Source organism: Peromyscus maniculatus, chromosome 20, assembly GCF_049852395.1.
Source record: "Peromyscus maniculatus bairdii isolate BWxNUB_F1_BW_parent chromosome 20, HU_Pman_BW_mat_3.1, whole genome shotgun sequence".
Lineage (NCBI taxonomy): Eukaryota > Metazoa > Chordata > Mammalia > Rodentia > Cricetidae > Peromyscus > Peromyscus maniculatus.
This window is the reverse complement of record NC_134871.1, coordinates 50,315,688-50,339,863: the sequence shown is the minus strand read 5'-3', so window position 1 is coordinate 50,339,863 and position 24,176 is coordinate 50,315,688. Positions and strand designations below refer to the sequence as shown.

General features: G+C 47.5%; 1 protein-coding gene across 1 annotated transcript; it reads right to left on the bottom strand.

Annotated features, from left to right (window-relative positions):
- Positions 1-745: 745 nt before the first annotated feature.
- Positions 746-20,108, bottom strand: Adsl (adenylosuccinate lyase). The gene is made up of 13 exons (XM_042264595.2): positions 19,586-20,108; positions 14,726-14,929; positions 13,382-13,426; positions 12,728-12,807; positions 9,445-9,616; positions 8,639-8,685; positions 6,824-6,914; positions 5,814-5,883; positions 5,532-5,679; positions 3,549-3,639; positions 2,491-2,580; positions 1,933-2,109; positions 746-1,049 (listed from the first exon to the last, which is right to left on the bottom strand). Exons 1-13 carry the CDS (start codon positions 19,736-19,738, stop codon positions 963-965), a joined length of 1,455 nt encoding a protein of 484 aa, XP_042120529.1. The 5' UTR covers positions 19,739-20,108; the 3' UTR covers positions 746-962.
- Positions 20,109-24,176: the final 4,068 nt, after the last annotated feature.

Below are 24,176 nucleotides of genomic sequence, written 5' to 3'. Positions count from 1 at the left end.
CTGGATCCAGGTGATCTTTCAACTTCAACCCATTTTCACGGGGACCAGGAATTTCTTACTACTTTACAATCCAGGACTACAGAAAAGCCTAGTTGAGTGTGTGGCCAAGTCTGCATAGGACTCTACTGTAAACTACACTAGACACTTGACTGCATTACTAAAGGGGTTCTGGTAGGCAATCTTCTCAGATCCAATGCTACTGTCAGTGTTATGAACATGTAACAAAGTCTGATAGGTGAACTGAACTCATTTTTTAACTTATAAAGGTTTATAGGGACACAGTCTCACTCTAAGTCAGGAAACACTGAGGACTTGAGACAACTGGAGAGCATGCAAGGATGAGCTACATTATTCTGCTGGATTATGTTGCTGTAAAGAATGAAGAAAACAGCCAGGCATGGTGGTGCACACCTTTAATCCCACTACTCGGGAGACAGAGACAGGTGGATCTCTGTGAGTTCCAGGCCAGCCAGGGATACATAGTGAGACTCTGTCTCAAAAACAGAAGACAAACAAGAATATAAGTCTCTCTACCATGAACCCTAGGCAACAAAATTTAATGTATTTTTGTTGTTGTTGTTTTTTTTTTTTTTTTTTTGGTTTTTCGAGACAGGGTTTCTCTGCGTAGCTTTGCGCCTTTCCTGGAGCTCACTTGGTAGTCCAGGCTGGCCTCGAACTCACAGAGATCCACCTGGCTCTGCCTCCCGAGTGCTGGGATTAAAGGCGTGCGCCACCACTGCCCGGCTGCTGTTGTTGTTGTTTTTGAGACAAGGTTTTCTCTGTGTAGACCAGGCTAGCCTTGAACTCACAGAGATCCATTTGCCTCTGCTTCCTGAGTGCTGGGATCCAAGGTGTGGACCACCATTGTCCTGCTCTCCATGTACATCCTTGAGGCACTGCAGAACTAATTTCTCAACAGTATAATTAGCAACCTCTCGATGATTTCTCACTTCCCGTCTGCTCTATAGACTTAGCTCTGCTTTCACCTCCATCACACTGCCATAGGGTTTTAGGAGGGGATACACCTCCTCTTCTAGGAATCTGTGGACCTGCCAGGAGCAAACACAAGACAGAAGGAAATGTTAGTGCCCTCTTAAACCAGCTCTAGCACTGAGACCCAGCATGCTAAAGCTTCCTCCACTGAGCATGCGCTGTCCTCCCCTGCCCATTAGCTCCGTCCCAGACACAAACATGTCAACCTGGCACATCCACAAAGACCATCACACCAGAGGCCGGTTCACCCAGGCCTCCTCAGTCGTTCTAAAGTCTGGAAGGCACCACACTGCAATCAGACTTCTCCATCCTCGCCCTAGTCCCATCTGACCAGTTTCCAAGGGATTAACTCTCCTCCTTTTTTCTGTACTGATGACCACTGCCTTCGCTCAAAGTCCTCATGATCTTTATTTTTACTTAATCACATCTCTGTGTGTATCTGCATGTGTACATGGCTGCCAGTGGAGGCTAGAAGAATGCAGTGAATCCTCCGGAGCTGGAGCTAGAAAGAATTTGGGCTTTTGGTAGCATGAGTCCTTGTGCCCTAAACATGTTCCTTGCAAACAAAAGCACAGTTCTAATCTTTGAGAAAAACAAAACAAAACAAAAACTAACTCTTCATTTCAAATGGCTGAATGCTAGTGTCCTACTGATGACAGAATTCTGAGGGTGAACCTTGGGGTGAAGGGTCTCTACTTTCTGGTTTGTTCGTTTTGAGACAGGGTCTCTCTATACATCTGTGCAACCCTCGGAGTGCCCAGAACTCACCATGTGACCCAGGCTGGAGTTAAAGGCCCATGGTACCACAGTCAACCTCTACTACACTTTCCAGCCTCTCTGGGTAACCCTCTCACATTCCTCCCACAGCCCCAGAGGGCCAGGCTCTGCAGTCAGCACCGCAGAGACAGTCCTCCTGAGGGTGTCCTGTTGGACAGTTACCTGCTGGGGCGCCCGGCCAGTGAAAGAAGAGGGGTCCAACAGATGCTCCAACTGTGAGTGGATGGGGCTGAAGTAGGCATCTGCCCGGATGCGCTCTATGAGGTCATTGTCACCCCCTTCCTGCTTAACCACGGCAGCTGCCTGCTGGGAAAGCACTCTGATTTTCTCATGACAATCCTGGGGAGAGCGAGGTGGTGTTAGCACATCATAGCCGGGTGCTCACACAGTCATCAGGCATTTCACAACAGAACCCGTCCCGCTGAGGTGGCTCTTCTAGAATGATCTCCACGATCTCTACTCTGACCACAGCTTAGAGACACTGAGATGGGCGTTCCTCCTTCCCAACCTTATGAACCACTGGTTCTTGCTTCCTCCTCACTTCCAACAGAGATTCAGACCCAATGGCAACAACCTTTTCTATGCTGGGGGAATTGGGGGGGGTTGGGGGACAGTCTCTATGTAGCCCTGAACTCTCAAGAGATCCACCTGCCTCTGCATCCTGAGTGCTGGGATTAAAGGTGTGCACCACTGTGCCCAGTGTGATTCACTGCAACATACCTGTCGGCTGCCCCCAGCTTTGACCATTGCCATGATGATGTTCTCTGTGGCCATGAAAGGCAGCTCTTGCCGAATGCGCCGTTCAATTACCTAGAAGGGCCAAGACAGATGCCTCAACATTACGAAGCCACGCACTATACCCAGTAGGTCAGGAAAATGCACAGTAGGGCTATGAACTGCCACTATTTACAGGGATGGGTGATGTGATGCTTTATTCAGGGCCATGTTTCTCAATTTTCTTATAAATCCAGATATCTTCTCTCCCCTCCTTCCTTAAAAAAAAAGTCTTTAAACTTTCAGAAGCAGCTTCACGGGAACAATCCTTAAAACTACCAATCTGGTTGGCGAGCTGGCTCAGCACTTAAGAGTACTTCTTGCTCTTGCACAGGGCCTGAGCTTGGTTCCCAGCAGTGACATGGCTGCTCACAGTCACCTGTAACTCCATTCCTAAGGGATCTGTCACCTTCTTCTGGCTCTTCATGGGTACTATGCATACATGATACACACACATACATGCACACGAATATTCATACACATCAAGTACCCTCCACCTGTTAAATTTCATTGCTCCACTTCAGTGAGAACACGATGGAGGAGACTCCATCTGGTTCAGGTGCCTAAAACAAAGCAAATGGCCAGGTGTGGTGCTGCATGCCTTTAACCCCAGCATTCCAGGAGGCAAAGGCAGGACACTCTATGTGAGTTTGAGGCCAACCTGGTCTACACGGTGAGCCCCAGTCAGCAAGGGCTACTACACAGAGAGACCCTGACTCAAAGGATAAAAGTCAACCAACCACAACAAAAAACCCACTCACCAAACAACAATAACAACAAGGCACCTGGTGCTCTCTGCCCGGCTCCCTGAGCTGCTCACAGGTCAAGACAATTCAGTGTTTTTCTCGGTCTGTATGCACGTCTACAAATTACACAGATCTGGTTCCCTATACCATCTTGGAGTCAAGGATGAGGTCCGGTAGAAGAACTCTCCGAGCCAACCCACAGCACCCTGATACACTCACTCCAGAGCACTCCCCTTCCCATATCCAGAGGCCTCTTACTTTGGGGTACACCACCAATCCTTCAGAAATGTTCTGCAGGGTATTTAATACAGTATCTGCAGTGAGAAATGCTTCAGCCAAACAGATCCGTCTACAAAACAAATGCATTCAGTTAATCAAATGTCAGAGACACACAAGGCGTCTCTATTGACTTCTCACGCCTTACGTACTCTGGGCAGTTTCCTTCAGTCTCATGATGCCGCTCACCCCAATGTCCTCACAACCCTCTTATCGTCGGTCACTTCTGGTCCATACTGCTTGCCCAAGCAGCAGACCTTCCACTAAGTCTACCTCAAACTCCAGCATGCATCCAGCCATTCCCTCACCGTCTCTAGCTCACTGCTACCAACCTGCTCTCCTCTGCAGTGGCTCCTGTCCCGGCAGATGTCAGGAGTGCCCCACTCCTGACCAAGTTCTCCAGCCAGCCACCGAGGCTGGCCAGATGGCTGACTCTACTCACATCCTTCCTTCCCATCTACATGACCACTGGGCCCAGGAGGGCTTGGACTGCTGAAGTGGTCTAACTTGTCAGTGCCCCCTGCACACATGACTCCCTAAATGGTGCGGGGAATCTCAGCAGGCGGTCTGAATTAGGTCTTACCTTCTGCCACAGCCTTCTGCATCAGGGCTTCACAACCATAGCTTCCCTTACACACAGATCAACGTTTGGAAAAATAAACTGCTTCAGCAGTCACTTACTTTTGTTCTCCAAATAACACAGTAACAATTGTTCACCCAGTAGTTACACAGTATTGGGTATGATGTGCAATCTACACATTATTTTAAAGTATACCGGAGACGGCTTAACAGTTAAGAGTGCTTGTTGCTCTTATAAGAACCTGGGTTCAGGGCTGGAGAGATGGCTTAGAGGTTAAGAGCACTGGCTGCTCTTCCAGAGGTCCTGAGTTCAACTCCCAGCAACCACATGGTGGCTCACAACCATCTGTAATGAGATCTGCTGCCCTCTTCTGGCCTGCAGACAGAACACTGTATACATAATAAATAAATAAATATTTAAAAAAAAAAAAAAAGAATCTGGGTTCAAGCTGGGCAGTGGTGGTGCAGCCTTTAATTCCAGCACTCGGGAGGCAGAGCCAGGCAGATCTTTGTAAATCCAGGCAGATCTTTGTAAATTCGAGGCCAGCCTGGTCTATAGAGTGAGATCCAGGAAAGGCACAAAGCTACACAGAGAAACCGTCTCAAAAAAAAAAAAAAAAAAAAGAACCTGGGTTCAGTTCCCAGCACCCACATGGCCAGCTTCCAACCATACGTAACTCCAGCTCAGGGAATCCAATACCCTCTTCTGGCATACCATGGTACACACACAGACATACACATGTAGGCAAAATACTCATACACATAAAATATCCTAAATTTAAAAAATATAAGACAGGAGGCCATGAACAAACAGGTGTTCACAGCAAAAGCTAGACTCACTTTGGGGCCTTTAGACTTTCCATAGATTAGCTGCTACCTGTGTTCATACTTTAGCCAAAAGGGCTCCATTTGCCAACTCGGTAGCTCCATATGGGTTCCTGCCTCTTCTTTGTGTGTGCGCCTGACCATCCTTTAAGTGCCTATGTTTCCTTTCCTTTGAGACAGGGTTTCTAGACCAGGGTGTTGACTCCCTATGAAGATGACCTTGAACTTCTAATGCTCTTGTCTCCAACCCTGTCCCCACTGAGAGCTGGAATTACAGTGTGCACCACCATGTCTGGTTTTAGGTAGTACTGGGGATCGAACCCTGGGCTTCGTGAATACTAGGCAAGCATTCTACCAGATGAGCTACATCTTAACCTTCCTTCCTCCGTTGGGAAGGCTGTCCGGACTCTTCAGTCACTGCACTAGGGGCAGCACCAAGCACACTGCTCCAGTCAAAGCTTCTTGAGGGGAGGGAGAAAGCAGACATGTTCGAATACGCCTCTTTGCTCCCTCCCTTTAGTCTCCTCCCACGGAGCTGCGCGTGCTGTCCCCATCACTGACCGGTTGGCACTGTCATCCAGTGTGCGTTCAAACCACTGCACCGAAGCTGTCTGCAGTGGATCCATGACAAGGGCCATCAGGTGGCGGGCCAGGCTGCAGCACCGTTCAGAGCGCATGGGGTTCCGCTTGTACGGCATGGCGCTGGAGCCTGCCCACAGAAGAGGACAGGATGCAAAGGCGGAAAGACATCTAAGGACAGCAAGTGCACAGCATCTGCTGGGTGCACGCTGCAGTCACGGGGCTGTCCACACGCCTCGCCAGCAGCCTCTCCTTTACACTCACCGATCTGCTGTTTCTCAAAGGGCTCCTCCATCTCCTTCAGGTTCGCCAGGAGGCGTATGTCAGTGCAAATCTGTGGAGGCAGACCAGGCGTCACCTCCCACGCTTGCTACACAGGGGACCTGGGGCCAGCTAGGTACACACCGGTGACAAGCTCTTATTTTTTTATTTTTTTGAGACAGGGTTTCTCTGTGTAGAACAGGCTGGCCTCGAACTCACAGAGATCTGCCTGCCTCTGCCTCACAGGTGCTGGGACTTAAGGCGTGCGCCACCACAGCCGGGCAAGTGATAAACTCTTAGTGTGTGCTGTTGCCGAGTTCAAGGCCAGCCCTACCCACCTAGGAGCCCCCGGAGTTTCTGCTCAGGCTCCTCTCTGCTCCTGAAAAGCCGAGTTGACAAACGCAAAGGGCACAGACTAGGGAGGTGGCTCTGCAGCGAACCAATGCCTGGGATGCACAGGGCCTGGGATCCTGAGCACCACAGAACAGCAACAGAAACATTCTTAATCAAAAAACTGCTTAAGGTATCAGGAAGCCGAGTGTGGCGGTGTGTGTCTATGATCTTAGCAGCTGGGTCCAGTCTGAGGCTAGCCTGGGCTACACAGCAAAACCCTGTCTTGTGAGTGCAAAAGAGAGAGACACAGAGACAGGTCACGTAAAGACAATACGGTTATCTTTCCCTCTAAGACAGGGTCCTCATGCAGCTCAGGATGGTTTTCAATTTGTTATGTAGCCAAAGAGACCCTGAACCAGTTCTGCCTCTCCTGTTGACGTGACGGGATTACAGGCACAGGCCACTATCCTTGGCTGAGGAATTTCAATTGTAATGTATTCTTAGACGGATAGACATGGTGTAGATGTAGGAGTAACTTCTTTCTCTCTGGCACACTTCACTTTAAAGGCTTTCCTTATAGGTCTCAGATTATTATGACTAATGTACTGAGATGCAGTTAACTGAAAGCCTGGGCCGCTCTGCTCTGTCACATGCCCCCCACCCCCAGCTGCCGCCATTACCTTGTGTATGGACGCCCCTAAGCTGGCCAGCACTGACAGCACTTCAATGTCCACTTTCCGTGTATAGGTCTGTCCTGTGATGATGAAAGCTCTGGAAGTAAACAGAAAAGAGATCTATTTTAAAATATGTGACTGTCACCAGGCAGTGGTGGTGCATGCCTTTAATCCCAGCACTCGGGAGGCAGAGCCAGATGGATCTCTGTGTTTGAGGCCAGCTTGGTCTACAGAGCAAGTAACAGGACAGCCAAGGGTACACAGAGAAACCTTGTCTCCCCCCCCCAAAAAAAGTGACAAATATAGATATAGACAAACCAAAACCAATCCTAAGTGATGGCTTGGCCTCCTGGGATGCTCAGTTATGCTGAACTCAAAGGGCCTGACTGGCAACTGACTCCTAAATAAAGTTGTTTCCCCTGTTTACCAATTCTCAGCAAAGCGCTCTAACCCGAGGAGGAGGAGGCAGAACCTAGAATGCCCATGTCCCTTGGAGCTCCAGGAGGTGCCCAGGAAAGGAATCATGGAAGAGCCTGGTGGAACTCAACATAGGTAGTGAGTTACATTAACTCACTGAGGGTTCCCAGGAAAGAAACAGAACCAGAGACGCATCCAGGCATGGGGACCTGCAACTGTGATTCTCACAGAACCAGAGACACATCCAGGCATGGTGACCTGCAACTGTGATTCTCACAGAACCAGAGACACATCCAGGCATGGTGACCTGCGACTGTGATTTTCACAGAACCAGAGATGCATCCAGGCATGGTGACCTGCAACTGTGATTCTCACAGAACCAGAGATGCATCCAGGCATGGGGACCGATGACTGTAATTCTTGAACGTGAGATGCTAGAGGACTTTGGTGAATTCAAGTCCAGTATGGGCTACACAGTGAGTTTCCTGGACTACAAAGTGAGATTTTATCACAAACAAACAAACAAACCCAAAACAGAACACCAGTATGCATAAAGCTACTATAAGGAAACCAAGGGCTGGAGAAGGTTCAGTGGTTAAGAGCACTTACTGCTTTCTTTTTCTTTTGTTTTTTTTTTTTTTTTAAAAGATTTATTTATTTATTAAATATACAGCATATGTGACTGCAGGCCAGAAGAGGGCACCAGATCTCATTACAGATGGTTGTGAGCCACCATGTGGTTGCTGGGAATTGAACTCAGGACCTCTGGAAGAACAGTCAGTGCTCTTAACCTCTGAGCCATGTCTCCAGCCCCTTCTTTTGTTTTTTTTTTTGAGATAGGATCTTACTATGTAGCCATGGCTGTCCAGGAACTCAGAGATCTGCCTGCCTCTGCTTCCTGAATACTAGGATTAAAGGTGTGGACCCCATGCCCAGCTTCATTTGTTATTCTTAAAGAAGACCTGGGTTTGATACCCAGCACCCACATGGCAGTTCACAACTGTCTGTGATGCCAAGTCCCAGGGGATCTGACACTCTCTTCTAGCCTCAGGGGCACTGCATACACATGCTACACAGACATACACACAAACAAAACACCCATATGCATAAAATTGAAAAATAAATAAGGGATGGGAGAGATATCCAGGCAGTAAGTGCACTTGCTGCACTACAGAGGATCTGGATTTGATTCCAAGTACGTACAAGGTGGTTCACAACCATCCCTAACTCCAGTTCTAGGGGATCCAAAGCCCTGTTCTGACTTCTGCAGGTACCGGCCACAACCACTAATAACACACACACACACACACACACACACAGAGGAGGAGGAGGAAGAGGAAAAGAGATAGTTGAATGTAGAGGCCCGTCACTAACAGGAAGTCAGCACAGTCCCCAGGTATCTACCTCTTAAACCCCGCCTTTTCTGTCACCATCTTGTCCAGCTGCTCCACCTTTGAGAAAGACAAGACAATCCTGTTAGAAATGTAGTGTTCAAAAGCCAGGCAGTGGTCCATGCCTTTAATCCCAGGACTCGGGAGGCAGAGGCAGGCGGATCTCTGTGGGTTCGAGGCCAGCCTGATCTACAGAGTGAGTTCCAGGACAGCCAGGGCTACCCAGAGAAACCCTCTTGAAAAATCAAATATAAAAAGAGCACAGGCGGGTTGGGGATTTAGCTCAGTGGTAGAGCACAAGGCCCTGGGTTCGGTCCTCAGCTCTGGCGGGGGGGCACAGGCTTCCTGTGGTTAAATTCCCAGCACCAACATGGAGGCTCACAACTGTCTGTAACTCCAGTGCCAGCGGATCCAACACCCTCAAACTAATGCACATAAAATAAAATTTAATAAATTTTAAAAAAAAAGAAAGAAAAAGAAACGTAAGTGTGTAGTCTGAGTATGCTTCATCTGGTCACCCTGCTGGGTCTTGGGCCAACACATTCTAGATCAATCCTGTGAAGTCAGAGGCAGCCTTGTCTTGTGGGCTGGCACCAGTGAGGTCACTTTCAGAATACTTTTTTTGGGTACTGCGTACGTTAAGAGATGAATGCAGTGTATTTTCTTTATTATAGTCTTTAAATATTTTTATCTGTGTGTATATGAACACCGACTCCCTGACACGAGTATGGACGCAGGACAGCTTGCAGGAGTTGGTCCTCCCACCACGTGGGTCCCGGAACTGACTCAAGTAGCCATTTTGCTGGTCCCTCAGAATACCTTCTGGTGATCCCCCTCAAAGAGCTGCAGGAAGCTGGCCTGAGTGCCAGTGGTGCCCTTCACTCCCCGGAAGCGGAGCTCATCACGGACACGCTTCAAGTTCTGGAGGTCCACGCAGAGATCCTGAATCCAAAGGCAGCAGCGTTTCCCAACCGTGGTCAGCTGAGCAGGCCTGAATGGAGTACAAAGAGAACACAGGGGTCCCACATCGAGGCCTACCTTCACCTAACAGCCGCCATTACTGGCGGGAGAGGGAATCATGTAAGAACTGGAGGGACTAGTAAAGATAAATCAATAGCTAAAAGCCAGAGAAAGAAGGGTGTAGGGCACCAATGCTGCTACAAACTAAATATAAAAGGCTGCTAGCAGAGCTCTTTACCGAGAACCTTTGTAACAGCTTGGTAGGGTGGGGCACACCTGAAATCCCAGCACTCAGGAGGCTAAGGTCTGAGGGCAGCATGCATCTTTAAACAAAAAGAGGGACTGGTAGGATGGCTCAGTGGGTAAAGGTGCTGTCAAGTCTGACAACCTGGGTTTGGTCTCTGGGACCCACATGGTGGAAGGAGAGAATCACATTCCTACAAACTGTTCTCACCTCCACCCATACACCCCAATACAAATTAAAAGAATGTGTTTTTTCAACCAGGCAGTGGTGGCGCACGCCTTTAATCCCAGCACTCGGGATGCAGAGTCAGGCAGAACTCTGTAAGTTCGAGGCCAGCCTGGTCTACAGAGCAAGTTCTAGGACAGCCAATGCTACAGAGAAACCCTGCCTCGAAAAACCAAATAAATAAATAAAATATTTTTTAAAGAGGCTTTTTTCCTGAGGTATTGGGGATGGAATCCAGAGCCTAATACATCTTAAACAGACATAATTACTGACTTAAATCCACAGCCCCTAGAGGTATTTTAATCAAATGTCAGGGACAACGGATGTTTGGTTGATGGCTATATTTCCAGATGTTAACAAGAAATGCTGAAGACAGCCAGCGACATCTGGCCACATCACTGTATAAAGGACACACCAGGGCATCCTAAACAATATTTCCTTGCTGACTCCGCTCAGATTGACCTGTGCGGACACGGTCGTGACGGCACTATTCATGACAGCTGTAAAATGGCAAATCTGTGGAATGGGATGCAGCCTAGCCACAGAAGAAGTGAATTCCAAACACACGCTGCACCATGAATAGTAGATACATTTTACACAGGTTATATACCTTACATGATTCCAATTAGATGAAGTCTCTGAGATAAACAAGCAAATCTACAGACAAAAATCAGCCTGTGCTTGCCAGGATGGGGAGAGGTGGCAGAAGTGACTGCTGATGGAGATGTCCTGAAATTACGGTGCTAACTATCATACACTGTAAATAGACTGGAAATAGTTTAGCATTCCAAAGATGATACAAGGCTTTTAGGGCTGTATTTAGTAACCGTAAAAATGCTTACATACCCTAAAAATCAAAATTACAGGGCTGGGGTTGGGTGCGGTGGCGCACACCTTTAATCTTGTCAGTCATCACTGGGAGGCAGAGGCAGGCAGAGCTCTTCAAGTCTGAGTTAGCCTGGTCTACACAGGAGTTTCAAGCTAGCCAGAGCTCCACAGTGACACCTGTCATAAACACATCTACACCTGTCATAAACAAAACATAACGAGAAAAACAGAAACCACAGGGTTCGGAGTACAGCTCTAGGAAAAAGCTCTTGTCAACACACACAGACAAAGAAGAAATTTTTAATTATTATGACATAAACCAGGGTAACCAAACAATAATGATGATGATGATGATGATGATGATGATAATCTGTCTACAATTTTTTTCTTTTATTTTCAGAAAAGATCTGTGTATCCTTGGCTGGCCTTGAACCTGTTACATAGAACTCGCATTAATTCCAAACCTGCCCTGTCTCCCGAGTGCTGGGATGAAAGCCATGCATCACTATACCTGCTCTCTGTGTTATTTAAGTTCTCTTTTTCCCCCTATAACATAAACCTAAGCACACATCCACACTGTCTTTTTTTCTTTGGTTTTTCGAGACAGGGTTTCTCTGTGTAGCCCTGGCTGTCCTGGAACTCGCTCTGTAGAAGAGGCTGGCCTCGAACTCACAGAGACCCGCCTGCCTCTGCCTCCCAAGTGCTGGGATTAAACGCGTGCACCACCAGGGCCTTCACACTGTCTTATGAACAACATTTTAACAGTTGATATTACTCCACTCTCTAGGCATACTGTACCTTATTTAATTATTATTCTCTTGTCAGTCAAGTCATTTAGACTCTTTTCTCTGATATCAGAAATGATGTCTTGATAGAATGCTTTCCCTGAGTCTGGATTACTGCCCTGGGCTAGATTCTTAAACCAATAAAAAGGAGTGTGAGGGGCTGGAGAGATGGGTCAGTGGTTAAAGCACTGGCTGCTCTCCCAGGGGACCTGGGCTCCATTTGACAAAGTGGTTCATAACCATCTGTAACCCTAGCTTGAGGGGATCTGATGACCTTTTCTGGTCTCTCTGGGCATCAGACATGAAAGTTGTACAGAAACATGCATACATGCAGACAAAACACACACACACACACACACACACACACACACACACACACACACAATAAAAAAAAAGAAAGAAAGGAAGGAAGAAAGAAAAAAGAGCATGAATGATTCTTTGCTCTTAATACAAACTGCTAATTCTTGGGCCAGTGAGCTAGCTCAGTTAGTAAGGCGTCTACTACCCGGCCTGATGACCCGAGTCCAATCCTAGACTACATCATGGGAGGAAAGAACTGACTCTTACAAGTCAACCTCTGACCCCCACACGTGCAGTGTCATGGCTACACACACACACACAGATTATGACATGCAGTGTCATGGCTACACACACACACACACACACACACACACACACACAGAGATTATGATAAAGGTGTGCTTCTCATTGTTGAGATGGGTCTTCCTATGTGGTCCAGTCTGGCCTAGAATTTGTGGGCTCAAGCTATCCTTCTACCTCAGGCCATCAAGTAGCTGGAACGACACTTGTGTGTCTCCAGGCATGTTCAGTGTAGCTCAGCTACTCTTTCTGGCCATGCTGGATGTTGGACTCAAGGGTTCAAGCAAGCCAGACAATCACATTCCCACTAGGCAACAGCTCCAGTCCCCAGAAAAGCTTCTAAGCAAGGCTTTGGGCACATTTCTAACCAGCGTCCCAAGTTATCTGCTTATGCTTTGAGATTCTGGCCTCGACACGCACACAGTAAGTTCAATTCCCCAAAAGTTATCTTATCACTTACTGGAAATGTGTGAAACCTAAGGTGGGCAGATCAGCACGTTCCTTAGCAAAGTCAGCAAGCCTCGAGATCACTCTAGCAAGCTACAAGAAAGATCACGTGGGGGAGAAGGTGAATCCAATGGAGTTCTTTATGTAGCTTCAGCTAAATGTTCACAAAATTTAACACGAAATTACATCTACACCTTAGGGAAGTCAACACTGGTGAACTTTCACCTTTGTATCTTGAAGTGCCCTGGGCAAGGATCATAGGAATCAACGTTTGAAAACTGAGTCGACTCCCTAACATGTCACAAACTATTTTAAGACCATTGCAGAATAACAGGACCAAGTGATGGTCTGACCCAATATACTCCGGCAACTCGTCTCTGGTTGCACCTGTGACATTTAAAAGGCTATGCTTTAAAAGCGACAACTTGCACTCTTCCAGGCTGGCCTTAAATTCTGAAATCCACCGGCCTCTGCTTTCCCACTGTTGGGATTGAAGACGTGTAACCTTATGTTTGAACATAAAAAGAGACAGCTCCACAGACAACATACAAAGTCCCTGACTTGACGATATAAGCTTTAGGTGCCGACACTGTGTGGACTCACTTCTAATTTCAGACCACTCCTATTAGGAGGCACTGAAGCTGGCAGGAAACTGTCAACATCTTACCTTAGGTAAAAGCAGGTCAAATGCATTTCTTAGAATAATCAGGTCCTGAAAAAGAAAATTCAATGGTTTCACATTAAACAGTATCAAACAGTAGTATCATAACTGTAATACTTTCTGGTCATTAGAGTTGGTATCTCAGCTAGCAAGCAGCCCATCTCCCCATTAGCAAACAAGTATGCTCCAAAAGATGCTAAGAGGCTGTTTTTTCCTCATTACCATTTAAAAACATAAAAGCTGGGCTGGGAATGTAGTTCAGTGGGCAGAATATTCACCTAGCATGCACAAGGCCATGAGTTCTATTCCCAGCATCATTAACTTGGAACGGTGACACATGCCTGTAATCTCAGCACTTGAGAAGTGGAGGCAGGAGGATCAAAAACTCAAAGTCATCCTTGCCCACACAGCAAGCCCAAGCTACAGGAGATGCTACTGGGAAATGGGGAGCAACTTACAGAGCAGTGGGACTACTGGGTTCCTTGGACCCCCGAGAAACAAAACCTTTACTGTTCAGTGTGTGGTGGGCACACTGAGAACTCTCTAAGTCGGTGGGCTTTTATCTTGCTTTCTTTTTTTTTTGGGGGGGGGGGGTTTCGAGACAGGGTTTCTCTGTGTAAGCTTTGCACCTTTCCTGGAGCTCACTTTGTAGACCAGGCTGGCCTCGAACTCACAGAGATCCGCCTGTCTCTGCCTCCCGAGTACTGGGATTAAAGGCATGCGCCACCACTGTCTGGCTCATCTTTCTTATACAGCACATTCCATCAGTATTCTCCCTACTTTTTCTCACCTTTTTATTTATTTATTTGAGACAAAGTTTCTCTGTGTATCCTTAGTTGTCATAGAACTCACTATGTAGACCAGGCTGGGCTTATCCTCACAGAGATCCACCCGCCTCTGCCTCCCGAGTGCTGGGATTACAGGTTTAAATCACCTTGCCCTGTTCATCTATACTCGTTAGCACAGGAAGGCAAGATCTAGAACATGAAGGTTTAAGAAACTGAAAACGGCACCGCACATACATGGTACACAGATATTCACACAAAGCACCCAAACACATAAAATAAATACTATTAAAAAAAAAAAAAAGGCCAGGTGGTGGTGGTGGTGCAGGCCTTTAATCCCAACACTCGGCCAGCAGAGGCAGGCCAATCTCTGTGAGTTTGAGGCCAGCCTGGTCTACAGAGTGAGTTCCAGGACAGCCAGGGCTATTAAAGGACAAATGCAATACTACCCTCTCTTTTCAGAAGCCAACAGCAGTCACGAGGGCCCTGGGTAAGTTCGGAGAATTAAGAATGCACAACTATTATGAAGGACATAAATCCAAGGACCAAGTGCAGAGGCTCGTACCGTGTTGTCCCCGACGTAGCAGGAGGTGGCCCCGAGGTGAACGATGCCCGCAGCTTTCGGACAGCAGTGGCCGAACGTGTGCACGTGAGCCATCACGTCGTGCCTCAGACGCTTCTCTTCCTCGGCCGCCATCTGGAAGTCGATGTTGGTCAGGTTTGACTTCATCTCCTGGATCTGTTCATCTGTGATAGGCAAACCCAGGGTCTGCAGAACAGGCAAAACAAAGTCCAGGGACCTTTATGTTCAAGTGCGTGAAAAGAAGTAACTCTTCATTTAAAACCTGGGGCAACAAGTTCAAACGTATGGGTTCCGGAAAGAGGTGTGGAGGAATCTTCCAAGAAAAATCCCAAACAGGAAGCAACAGAGTCCTGATGTTGACAACTCCTGCCTCTCTTGTTCTAGTCTCTGGGCTCAAATGTCATCAAGAAAGGCCTCGCTAATGTCCCGTGAAACATCCTGTGTCAATGCTGTTCCTTTAGCCTGCTTTCATTTAGCACACCTGTGACTGCATGACATCGTCACACATTTAATTAACCTATTCAGCTCTCTTGAAGGGATACTGCATGAGAAGAGACCTTTGTTCTATTTATTATTACTCAATCCTCAGTCAGGACACTAAGTGCGCAGACAAAGTGTGGTGGTTTTCCACCTGACTCAGATGTGCTTAGAGCAACTAAAATGAGCAACTCCATAATGTTGGGCTTAGTGCAATTCATGCCATGGTCCTAGCACTGGGGAAGGAGAAGCAGAAGAATCCTGACTTCACCTCAAACACTGTCTCCAAAAGGAAACTATCAGAGGCTGGGGAGATGGCTCAGCTGCGAAGTCCTTGCAAGGAAAGCCCGGAACTCATGAAGAGGTAGAAGGAGAGAACCTATTCCAGGAAAGTCCAGCTCCTCATCACTTCTCCAACTCAACCAGTTAGTACAGAATGTATGCTTTTTTTTTTTTTTTTTAGACAGAGACTCAGTGCGTTCTGGCTGGCCTGGAGCTTGCTATATAGATGAGGTTGGCCTCAAACTCAGAAATTCACCTCCTCCTGCCTCCCTCCTGGGATCACAGACATGTGCTGGGGCTGGGGAGATGGTTCGTCAGTTAAGACCATTTACTGCTCTTGCAGAGGACCTGACATTGGTTCCCAGCATCTACATCCTGCTCAAAACCACTTGTAACTCCAGCTCCGGGGATCCTCTGGTCTCTGCTGGCACCTGCACTCACACGTGCACATATCCACATGCTGACACGTAACTACACGTAAAAAAGATAAATAAATAAATAAACCTTTAATAAAGGTGTGGGTCACCACACCTGCTTTTGCTATTAATCTGATGCTCTAACAGATAATCTACACCCACAGCTATGTATGCTCCAAGCAATTTACAGACCAGATAAATCTTATACTCCAGTTTCAGTTTGAGGCCACTTACAAGCCATGGTGACTCCTAGCAACAGCTTGCATGCTCCCACCCTTATCTACATGATATTGGTATCAATGAATGAGAAAACTACATCACAGAGCACAATGCATGCCTACTCTCTATTGCTAGGGAACCAATAGTTTAATGCTTCATTTCCTCACAGGAACAATAAAATAAAAGAAAAATACTTATCCTATGTAATTAAAAAAAATTGATAAGCTAATATAAATAGCTTTTACAAGAAACATTATTTTGGGGGGACAGTGTTTTAAGACAAGATTTCTCTGCATAGCCCTAGCTGTCTTGGAACTTACTCTGTAGACCAGGCTGGCCTTGAACTCAGAGTTCTGTCTGCCTCTGCCTCCCGAGTGCTGGGATTAAAGACATTTGCTACCGCTGCCCAGCAAGAAACAATTTTTTAAAAGATTAAAAAACAAACAAACAAACAAACAAACAAAAACTATGTATAACCAGAAGGTACCACACAAACTTCCAAAGACAGAAAGCAACCAACAGTCCTACCCAACCATGATGCCCATGAATCATGGCACAATAAGGGTGCAGTAGTCATAGGCATTTCTTGGTGATAACCAACAGCTCTACAATTGGACTTAAGGCCTGCTCAAACAGAAGGGAACTCATGCCGGGTTCTGGAAACGTAGCCAACTACCCAGGCAAGTGAAGCCATGGATCTTGGAGAACCTCCGATGGCCACTTACTAAACCAGCATAATCCGTAAACTAGATTCTAAATATTTGTCTTTACACCCACAGGCAAGTGTGGGTCTCACCCCTCACCAAAGGAACTTCTCTTGATGCACTGAGACCACTACAGAGAACTACAACCTATCCAAACAGTTGTGAAGCCCGGTCCCAGTTGAAACATCTACAGCATAACTGCACACAAGGCTCAGAGCTCATGGCAGGAGGTAGGTCAGAAAGACTGCAAGAGGGGCTGGAGAGATGGCTCAGAGGTTAAGAGCGCTGGCTGCTCTTCCAGAGGTCCTGAGTTCAATTCCCAGCAACCACATGGTAGCTCACAACCATCTGTAATGAGATCTGGTGTCCTCTACCGGCCTGCAGGCAGAACACTATACATAATAGATAAACAGAAAGGAAGGAAGGAAGAAAGAAAGGAAGGAAGGAAGGAAAGAAGGAAGGAAGGAAGGAAGGAAGGAAGGAAGGAAGGAAGGAAGGAAGGAAGGAAGGAGTATAAGAACTAGAGGAAAAGGGGGTTTGTTGTGAAATTGTGTCTCCTAGAAATGTCAGAGACACCATACCCATGAAACCTCACTAATCTGGCTGCCTAAGCAAGACCTGAACAAGGCTGACACCAATAGCCATGCTAACCGGGAAGGGGTGAAGCTCAGGAGGCCTCAACCCTAGACCAAAAACTACAGCCAACTGAGGGATGCTGAGAGCAGAATAGTCTTCCTCTGGATGATCCAACACCAAATGGTCAGCCCAGGAAATATACACACGTGTAACATTATACAGACTGAGCAGGTTGTTTGTATATATTTAGAACACATACACCAACAACAACTATTAAAGAAAAGAGGCAATGCATTCTGGGAAAGAGTAAGGTGTGTGTGTGTGGGGTTACATGGGAGAGGCTGGAGGGGGAGAGGCAAGGGAGAAATGATGTAATTATTACGTGTACACATACACGTGTACATGAGTGAGTGGATGAGCGCGTGAGCATGTGAGCGAGTGCATGCGTGCGTGCGTGCGTGCGTGCGTGTGCGTGCGAGCCCCTGGAGCTGGTGTGACAGCTGTATGCTACCTGACACGAGTTCAGGGAAATCAACCCAGGTCCGCTCCAGGAGCAGCACAAGCCCTCAGCTGCTGTGCTGGGGCCACCTCCCCAGCCCCACAGCTTTCCTTTTCCTTTTAAGTGGGGAGAAGAATACACACAATTTATACATGTTTAAGGACTATTAGACGACCAGAAAAGGCCTTAAAGCAGTGCCAGGGCCAGGAGGCACTGGAGAAATGTCTGCTGCCATCCTCTGAGTGGATGTTTGGAAGCACAGTGGAGGGGGGGATGGACAGGGAGTGCAGGATGGACGTGGTTCCCTAGGCACTGAGTTCTGGGGAGCACACTGCTAACAGGCTCTTAAACGTGAGAAGCATTACAGCTCTCTGGATCACCTTCCGCTTCCTTCACCTTCTCTGGAAAACCTCTTCCCCAATCCATTTTTTAAAATACTAGGCTGAGGCCAGGGAGTGGTGGCGAACTCCTTTAGTCCCAGAGGCAGAGGCAGAGGCAGGTGGACCTCTGAGTTCGAGGCCAGCCTGGTCTACAGAGTGAGTTCCAGGACAGCTATGGCAACACAGAGAAACCGTCTGGGGGGGGGGGGGAGTACTGGCCTGAACAACTGAACATGTGGTCCTTCTAAGAGAAACTATTAAAGTGGCTGTGTTGTTGAACCCCTTTAATCTCACACCTGGGAGGCAGCGGTAGGCCGATCTCTGTGCGTGTGAGGCCGGCCACAGGCCAGCCATGCTACGCAGTGAGATGCTATCTCAAAAGGCAGACAAACCAACCCCAACACCCAAAAATCAAACCCACACCACCAAAAAACAACCCCACAAACCCCCGAATCCTCTGTAGTAAACACCTGCCCAGACCCTCTCTTCTCAGAGCAAAACACACACACAAAAGTGGTAAAAGCAGTTAGGAAACAGATTCCAAAACTGTCACTAACTCCAAAGGCGCCTAGGAAGATGGAAGCGTTGGCAAGGGCTCAGCTCAGGCTCTGGAAGGGATCCAGGTTCAAATCCCAGCTCTGCTGTCAGGAGCTAGCTGGGTAGCCTGGGGCAAACCTTGCTCCCTACAGACTTGGTTTTGCGCCCCACAAGAAGAAAAATTATGGCCCGGAACTATTGGCTCAGTGGTTAAGAGCACTTGGAGAGGGCCGGGGTTCAGTTCCCAGGACCCACGTGGCAGCTTACAACAGGCTATTAATCAGTTCCCTGTCCTGGCAACCAGGTATGTGCGTGGTGAAGATGCATACGCGAAGGCAGAACATTTATACACAAAAATAAAAATATATCTTTTTTTTTTTAAGGTGGGGAAAACTACCATCAAGTTTGCTACGCAGTTAAAAAAATTTTTTTTTAAATTTACTTATTTTGTGTGTGTTTGAGTGTGCACGTGTGGAGGTCAGAAGACAACTAGTGGGAGCCAGTTCGCGCCTTCCACCACGTCGTCCCGGGGCTCGAACTCACTTCGCCAGGCTTGGCGGTAAGCGACTCCCCCTCCGCCCCCCCGAGCCTGCAAAGTTTCCATGGCTTGGACTGTGCCGTGGAAGGAAACGAGCTCCCAAACCTGAAATCCTCCAAAGGATGTGCATGCAGGTCTCTGGGACGGTTGCCGAGGCAACAGGTGCTCGGGCTGTGACCTCCCTCGCGACACGGGGCACGGCCAGTTAAGTTACCTGCTCAGCTTCCGCCAGCCACAGCCACAGCTGCCGCCACGTCTGGAACTTGTACCTGTCGCTGAACAGGAAGCACATCTCGGGGCTGGCGTAGCGGGACGCCAGCGGGGAACGGTAGCTTTCAGGACCGCCAAGGTCTCCGGCGGCAGCCATCTTCCACGCGGGAGGCCGCGGCGGACACCAGCAGCGCCGCCCAAAGCGGAAGCCGGGGCGTGCCTGGGGCGGGACTTCCTCCCCCGGCCCCGCCCCCAGGGGTAAAGCCGACCTGGGTAGTGGAAGTAGCAAAGCACGTCCCTGCAGAGGCTCCACGCGGTTCTCTTGGTTTGTAGGAAACACGATTAAAGCTTCTTAAATCGATGCCCCACGCTGCACCTCCTCAGTTTTTTTCCATCGAGGAACATACATTAGCACCAGCCTTTAGCACAGAGAGGAAGGTTCCAGAAGCATTCGTAGGGACGCCGGGAAGGAGCCCTGGTGGAGCCAGACTCAGCGGGAGACAGGAACTCATAGACCGCGTGCAGTTTCCGTGCTCAGAAAGCAACCTCTCACCATTACTCAACGCGTGACCGCCCGAGAACAAATCAAACCCCAGATTCAAATTTCTGTGGCAGAATAAAAATGAACATCGTACGCATTTTTTAAAAGGATACGTTAAAATTCGACCGACTTCTGTATTTGCACAGGAAAGAGCAAAGCAAGACAAACTGACTTTCAGCAGAAAACAAAATAATCAAAGAATAATAACAAAAAAGACCTGCCCTTTGGGGCTGGAGAGATGGCTCAGCGGTTAAGAGCACGGGCTGTTCTTCCAGAGGACCCGGGTTCAATTCCCAGCACCCACATGGCAGCTCACAAACTACCTCTAGGGGATCTGACACCTCACACACACATACATGCAGGCAGAACACCAATGCACGTAAATCATTAAGAAAAAATTAAAAAAAGACCTGCCTTTAAGATTGTTGAGACTGAGCGAGTGGGGCTCCCAGGGGAAATGGGAGTAATCACTAAAATACTTTGTTAGTGTCATAATGTCTAACACTTCATATTGGTAATTAAGTACAAACGTTAGAAATAAAGAGTATTATTAAAAAAGTAAAAAAATAAAAATGTAAAAAAAAGTTCAGGAATGAGGAACACACATATAATAATAGTAATCATCTTTTTTGAGTATTTGACCACATTTAATATAGTAATTATATTTATATACAAATTTATTATACTCTAAATACAAATAAAATAAATACACTCTAATTTAAAAAAATTTAAAATTAAAATGTTAAAAAAAAAATAAAAAAAAAAGATTGCTTTGAGAAGCCAGGCATGGCGGAACACACTTGCAAACCCAGTACTTGGAAAATGTAGGCAGGAAGATCAGGAGTTCAGTCATCCTCAGCTACATAGGAAGTTCAGACCCGGAAGACTACCCGGGCAGCTTGAGACCCTGCCTCAGCCAACTACTTCCCACCCAAACAAACGAAACAAACCCAAGCCAATAAAAGGGGCTCCTGCGGTGTGGTGCTTCTCCTTCCCCAATAAACACTATGGCTGACAGTTATTTTAATCTTTTTTTTTTTTTTTTTTTTTGCAAGGGTCTCACTGAGCAGCTGTCGCTCTCCGAGTTAGACCAGGCTGACATCTAACTCAGACTTAGCTTCTGTCCCTCCAAGGGTCAGGATTCAAGCTGTGCTGCACTCCCAGCTCCAACAACAGCAATCTTGTTGTTTTGTTTTTCAAGACAGGGTTTCTCTTTGTAGCCCTGGCTATTCAGGTTGCTCTGAGAACCAGGCTGGCCTCGAACTCACAGAGATCTGCCTGCCTCAGCCTCCTGAGGGCGGGGATTAAAGGCTTACCCCCACCACTTCCCAGCTATTTTTTTTTGTCTTTTTGAAAGAGTGTCTCACTATGTAGCCCTGGCTATCCTGGAACTGTTGGTAGACCAGGCTAGCCTCTAAGGCACAGGGAGCCACCTGCCTCTGCCTCCCAAGTGCTGCAATTAGAGGCGTGCACCACCATGCCTGCCAGTTGACAGCAATCTTGATAGAGCGGTGGTTCTCCACTTTCCCAATGCTGTTAATATTTATTTATTTATTTATTTATTTATTTATTTATTTATTTATTTATTTATTTATTTATAAACCCAAGTGTGAGCTGGGCGGTGGTAGCACATGCTTTTAAAGATTTATTTATTTATTATGTATAAGTGTTCTGTCTGCATGTGTCCCTGCACTCCAGAAGAAGGCACCAGGTCTTACCTTGTCAACCATGTGGTTGCTGGGAAGTGAACTCAGGTCCACTGGAAGAGCAGCCAGTGCTCTTAACCTCTGAGCCATCTCTCCAGCCTGCTGTGACCATTTAATACAGCCCCTCAGATTGAGGTTGGTGACCCCCAACCCTAAAACCCACAGATTGAGAATCACTGTGATCGAGACAGGAGATCCCATCTGTCTGCTTTGGTCACCTCTACTCAGCACCACAGCTAGCATAGAGTACATACTCACTAAATAATTGATAGATGAACAAATACCCACCCGGAGAAGCATAGTTCAGCAACAGAGCTAGGCATGGTGCATAATATCTGAACACTGCTCCCTCTGCCCAAGCCTCACCTCCTCTAGGCAGCCTTCCATAGTTCCTTTAGCGTCTCCCTCTAACTGATTTCTCCCAGAATACCTTGTCCACCAAACAAAACTACCAGACACCTGGTCCCAAGGTTCTTGAGCAGCAGAAGGCTGGACTGGGGTTCCTGGGACAGTGTACTCTGGATTGGTTCAGGGGTATAATTGCTTTGATATACTGTAGTGGCTCACTGTTCTCTTTCTGCAGAGATCCCTTGTGAAGTCAACTATTCTCAGCCTTCCCAGCCTTCTCTCCTGCCTCTGCTTCACTTAGCCTCCTGTTACTTTTCCTCATCTAACTATAGTTTTAGCCTATACTTTTCTACTTGGTCTTACTTCCTTCTCTGACTTGACTTTTGAGACAGAGTGTCGCTTTGTAGCCTTAACTGGCCTGGGACTCACCGTGTAGATCAGGCTGACCTTGAATGAATTGTATCGATCCACCTGCCTCTGACTTCTGATTTAATTCACCCAATTAAAAGCATGGGTGACCAAGCCAGGCAATAGTGGAGCACGCCTTTAATCCCAGCACTCGGGAGGCAGAGCCAGGAGGATCTCTGTGAGTTTATAGAGCAAGATCCAGGACAGGCACCAAAACTATACAGAAAAAAACCCAGTCTTGAAAAACCAAAAAAAAAAAAAAAAAAAAAAAAAAGAAAGAGAGAGAGAGAGGGAGGGAGGGAGGGAGGGAGGGAGGAAGGAAGGAAGGAAGGAAGGAAGGAAGGAAGGAAGGAAGGAAGGAAGGAAGAAAGAAAGAAAAGGCATGGGTCACCATGACCAGCTGTTTGGGTTTTGTTTTTTGATGCATGGAATTATTCTGTTAAACATCACCAGCTGCCTCAGGGTCTGTTGAGTGTGGAGTCCCCTGCTTTTTGGCTTTCTCCTCACTACCCATTCCCAGCATTCCCATAGTTTCTGGTCCTGTCCTGTGGGCGGGTTTTGGCACTTAGGATTCTTGCCTAAAAATATGGCTGATGCTCCCCGGGCACAGTGAGGAGAGACAACAAGTGATGGTCACTCTCTGCCTGGGACAACGGGCTCAACCAACTTGTCCTTCTCTTCTGCTTTCCTAGCACTGCATTGTAACTTCTGTCCCTGTCCCTTCCTCTTCCTCACCGCCCCCACCCCTTCCTCCTCTCCTCTTTCGCCTCTTTTGTTTGTTTTTGAGACACAGTTTCTCTGTTGTAGTCCTGGCTGTCCTGGAACTCTCTAGACCAGGCTGGCCTCGAACTCAGAGATCCACCTGCCTCTGCCACATGAGTGCCGGGATTAAAGGCGTGCGCCGCCGTCCACACTCTCTCTCCTCTCTCTTTTTTTTTTTTTGTTATCTTTCTGAAAAGGCTACGTTCTATAATATATGTGTTTGTCTGTATTTGCATAAAGCATAACAAGGTGTGGAGGGGGTGAGGGACTGGAACAGACAGGGCTAGGTCTGTAAAAATCCCCAGCACACATCTTTTATGTTCTTTTCATTTTTGTGCCCAGCGGTTTTTCTTTCTCTTTTTTCCTTTTTCCTGCACTCATTCACCACTCCGGGCTGGCACAACTGTTCAGCCCCTTCTCTCCTTCCTGCACCTTCTCTTCCCTTCCCTCCGTCTACCACTCCCACACTACATCAGGAACAGTGACAGGGCTGCCCAAGACTCAAGCCACGCCTCCTCCCTACTTCCATTGAAAGGCTTACCTTCGAGTCCATGAGACCTCCAGAGTGCTGTGCGGGATTGGTGCCTAGACACGTCCATGGCTGTCACTGTTACCTGGAGCAGCATCTTTCAGCTTTGACTTTTCATTTTTATTTTGTGTATATGGGTCTTGTATGTCTGCATGTATGTCTGTGCACCACATGTATGCAGTACTCAAGGGAGCCAGAAGAGGGTGTGAGCCACCAGTGGGTGCTGGGAATAGAACCCAGGCCCTCTGGAAGAGCAGCCAATGTTCTTAATTGTTGAGCCATCTCTTCAGGTCAGCACACG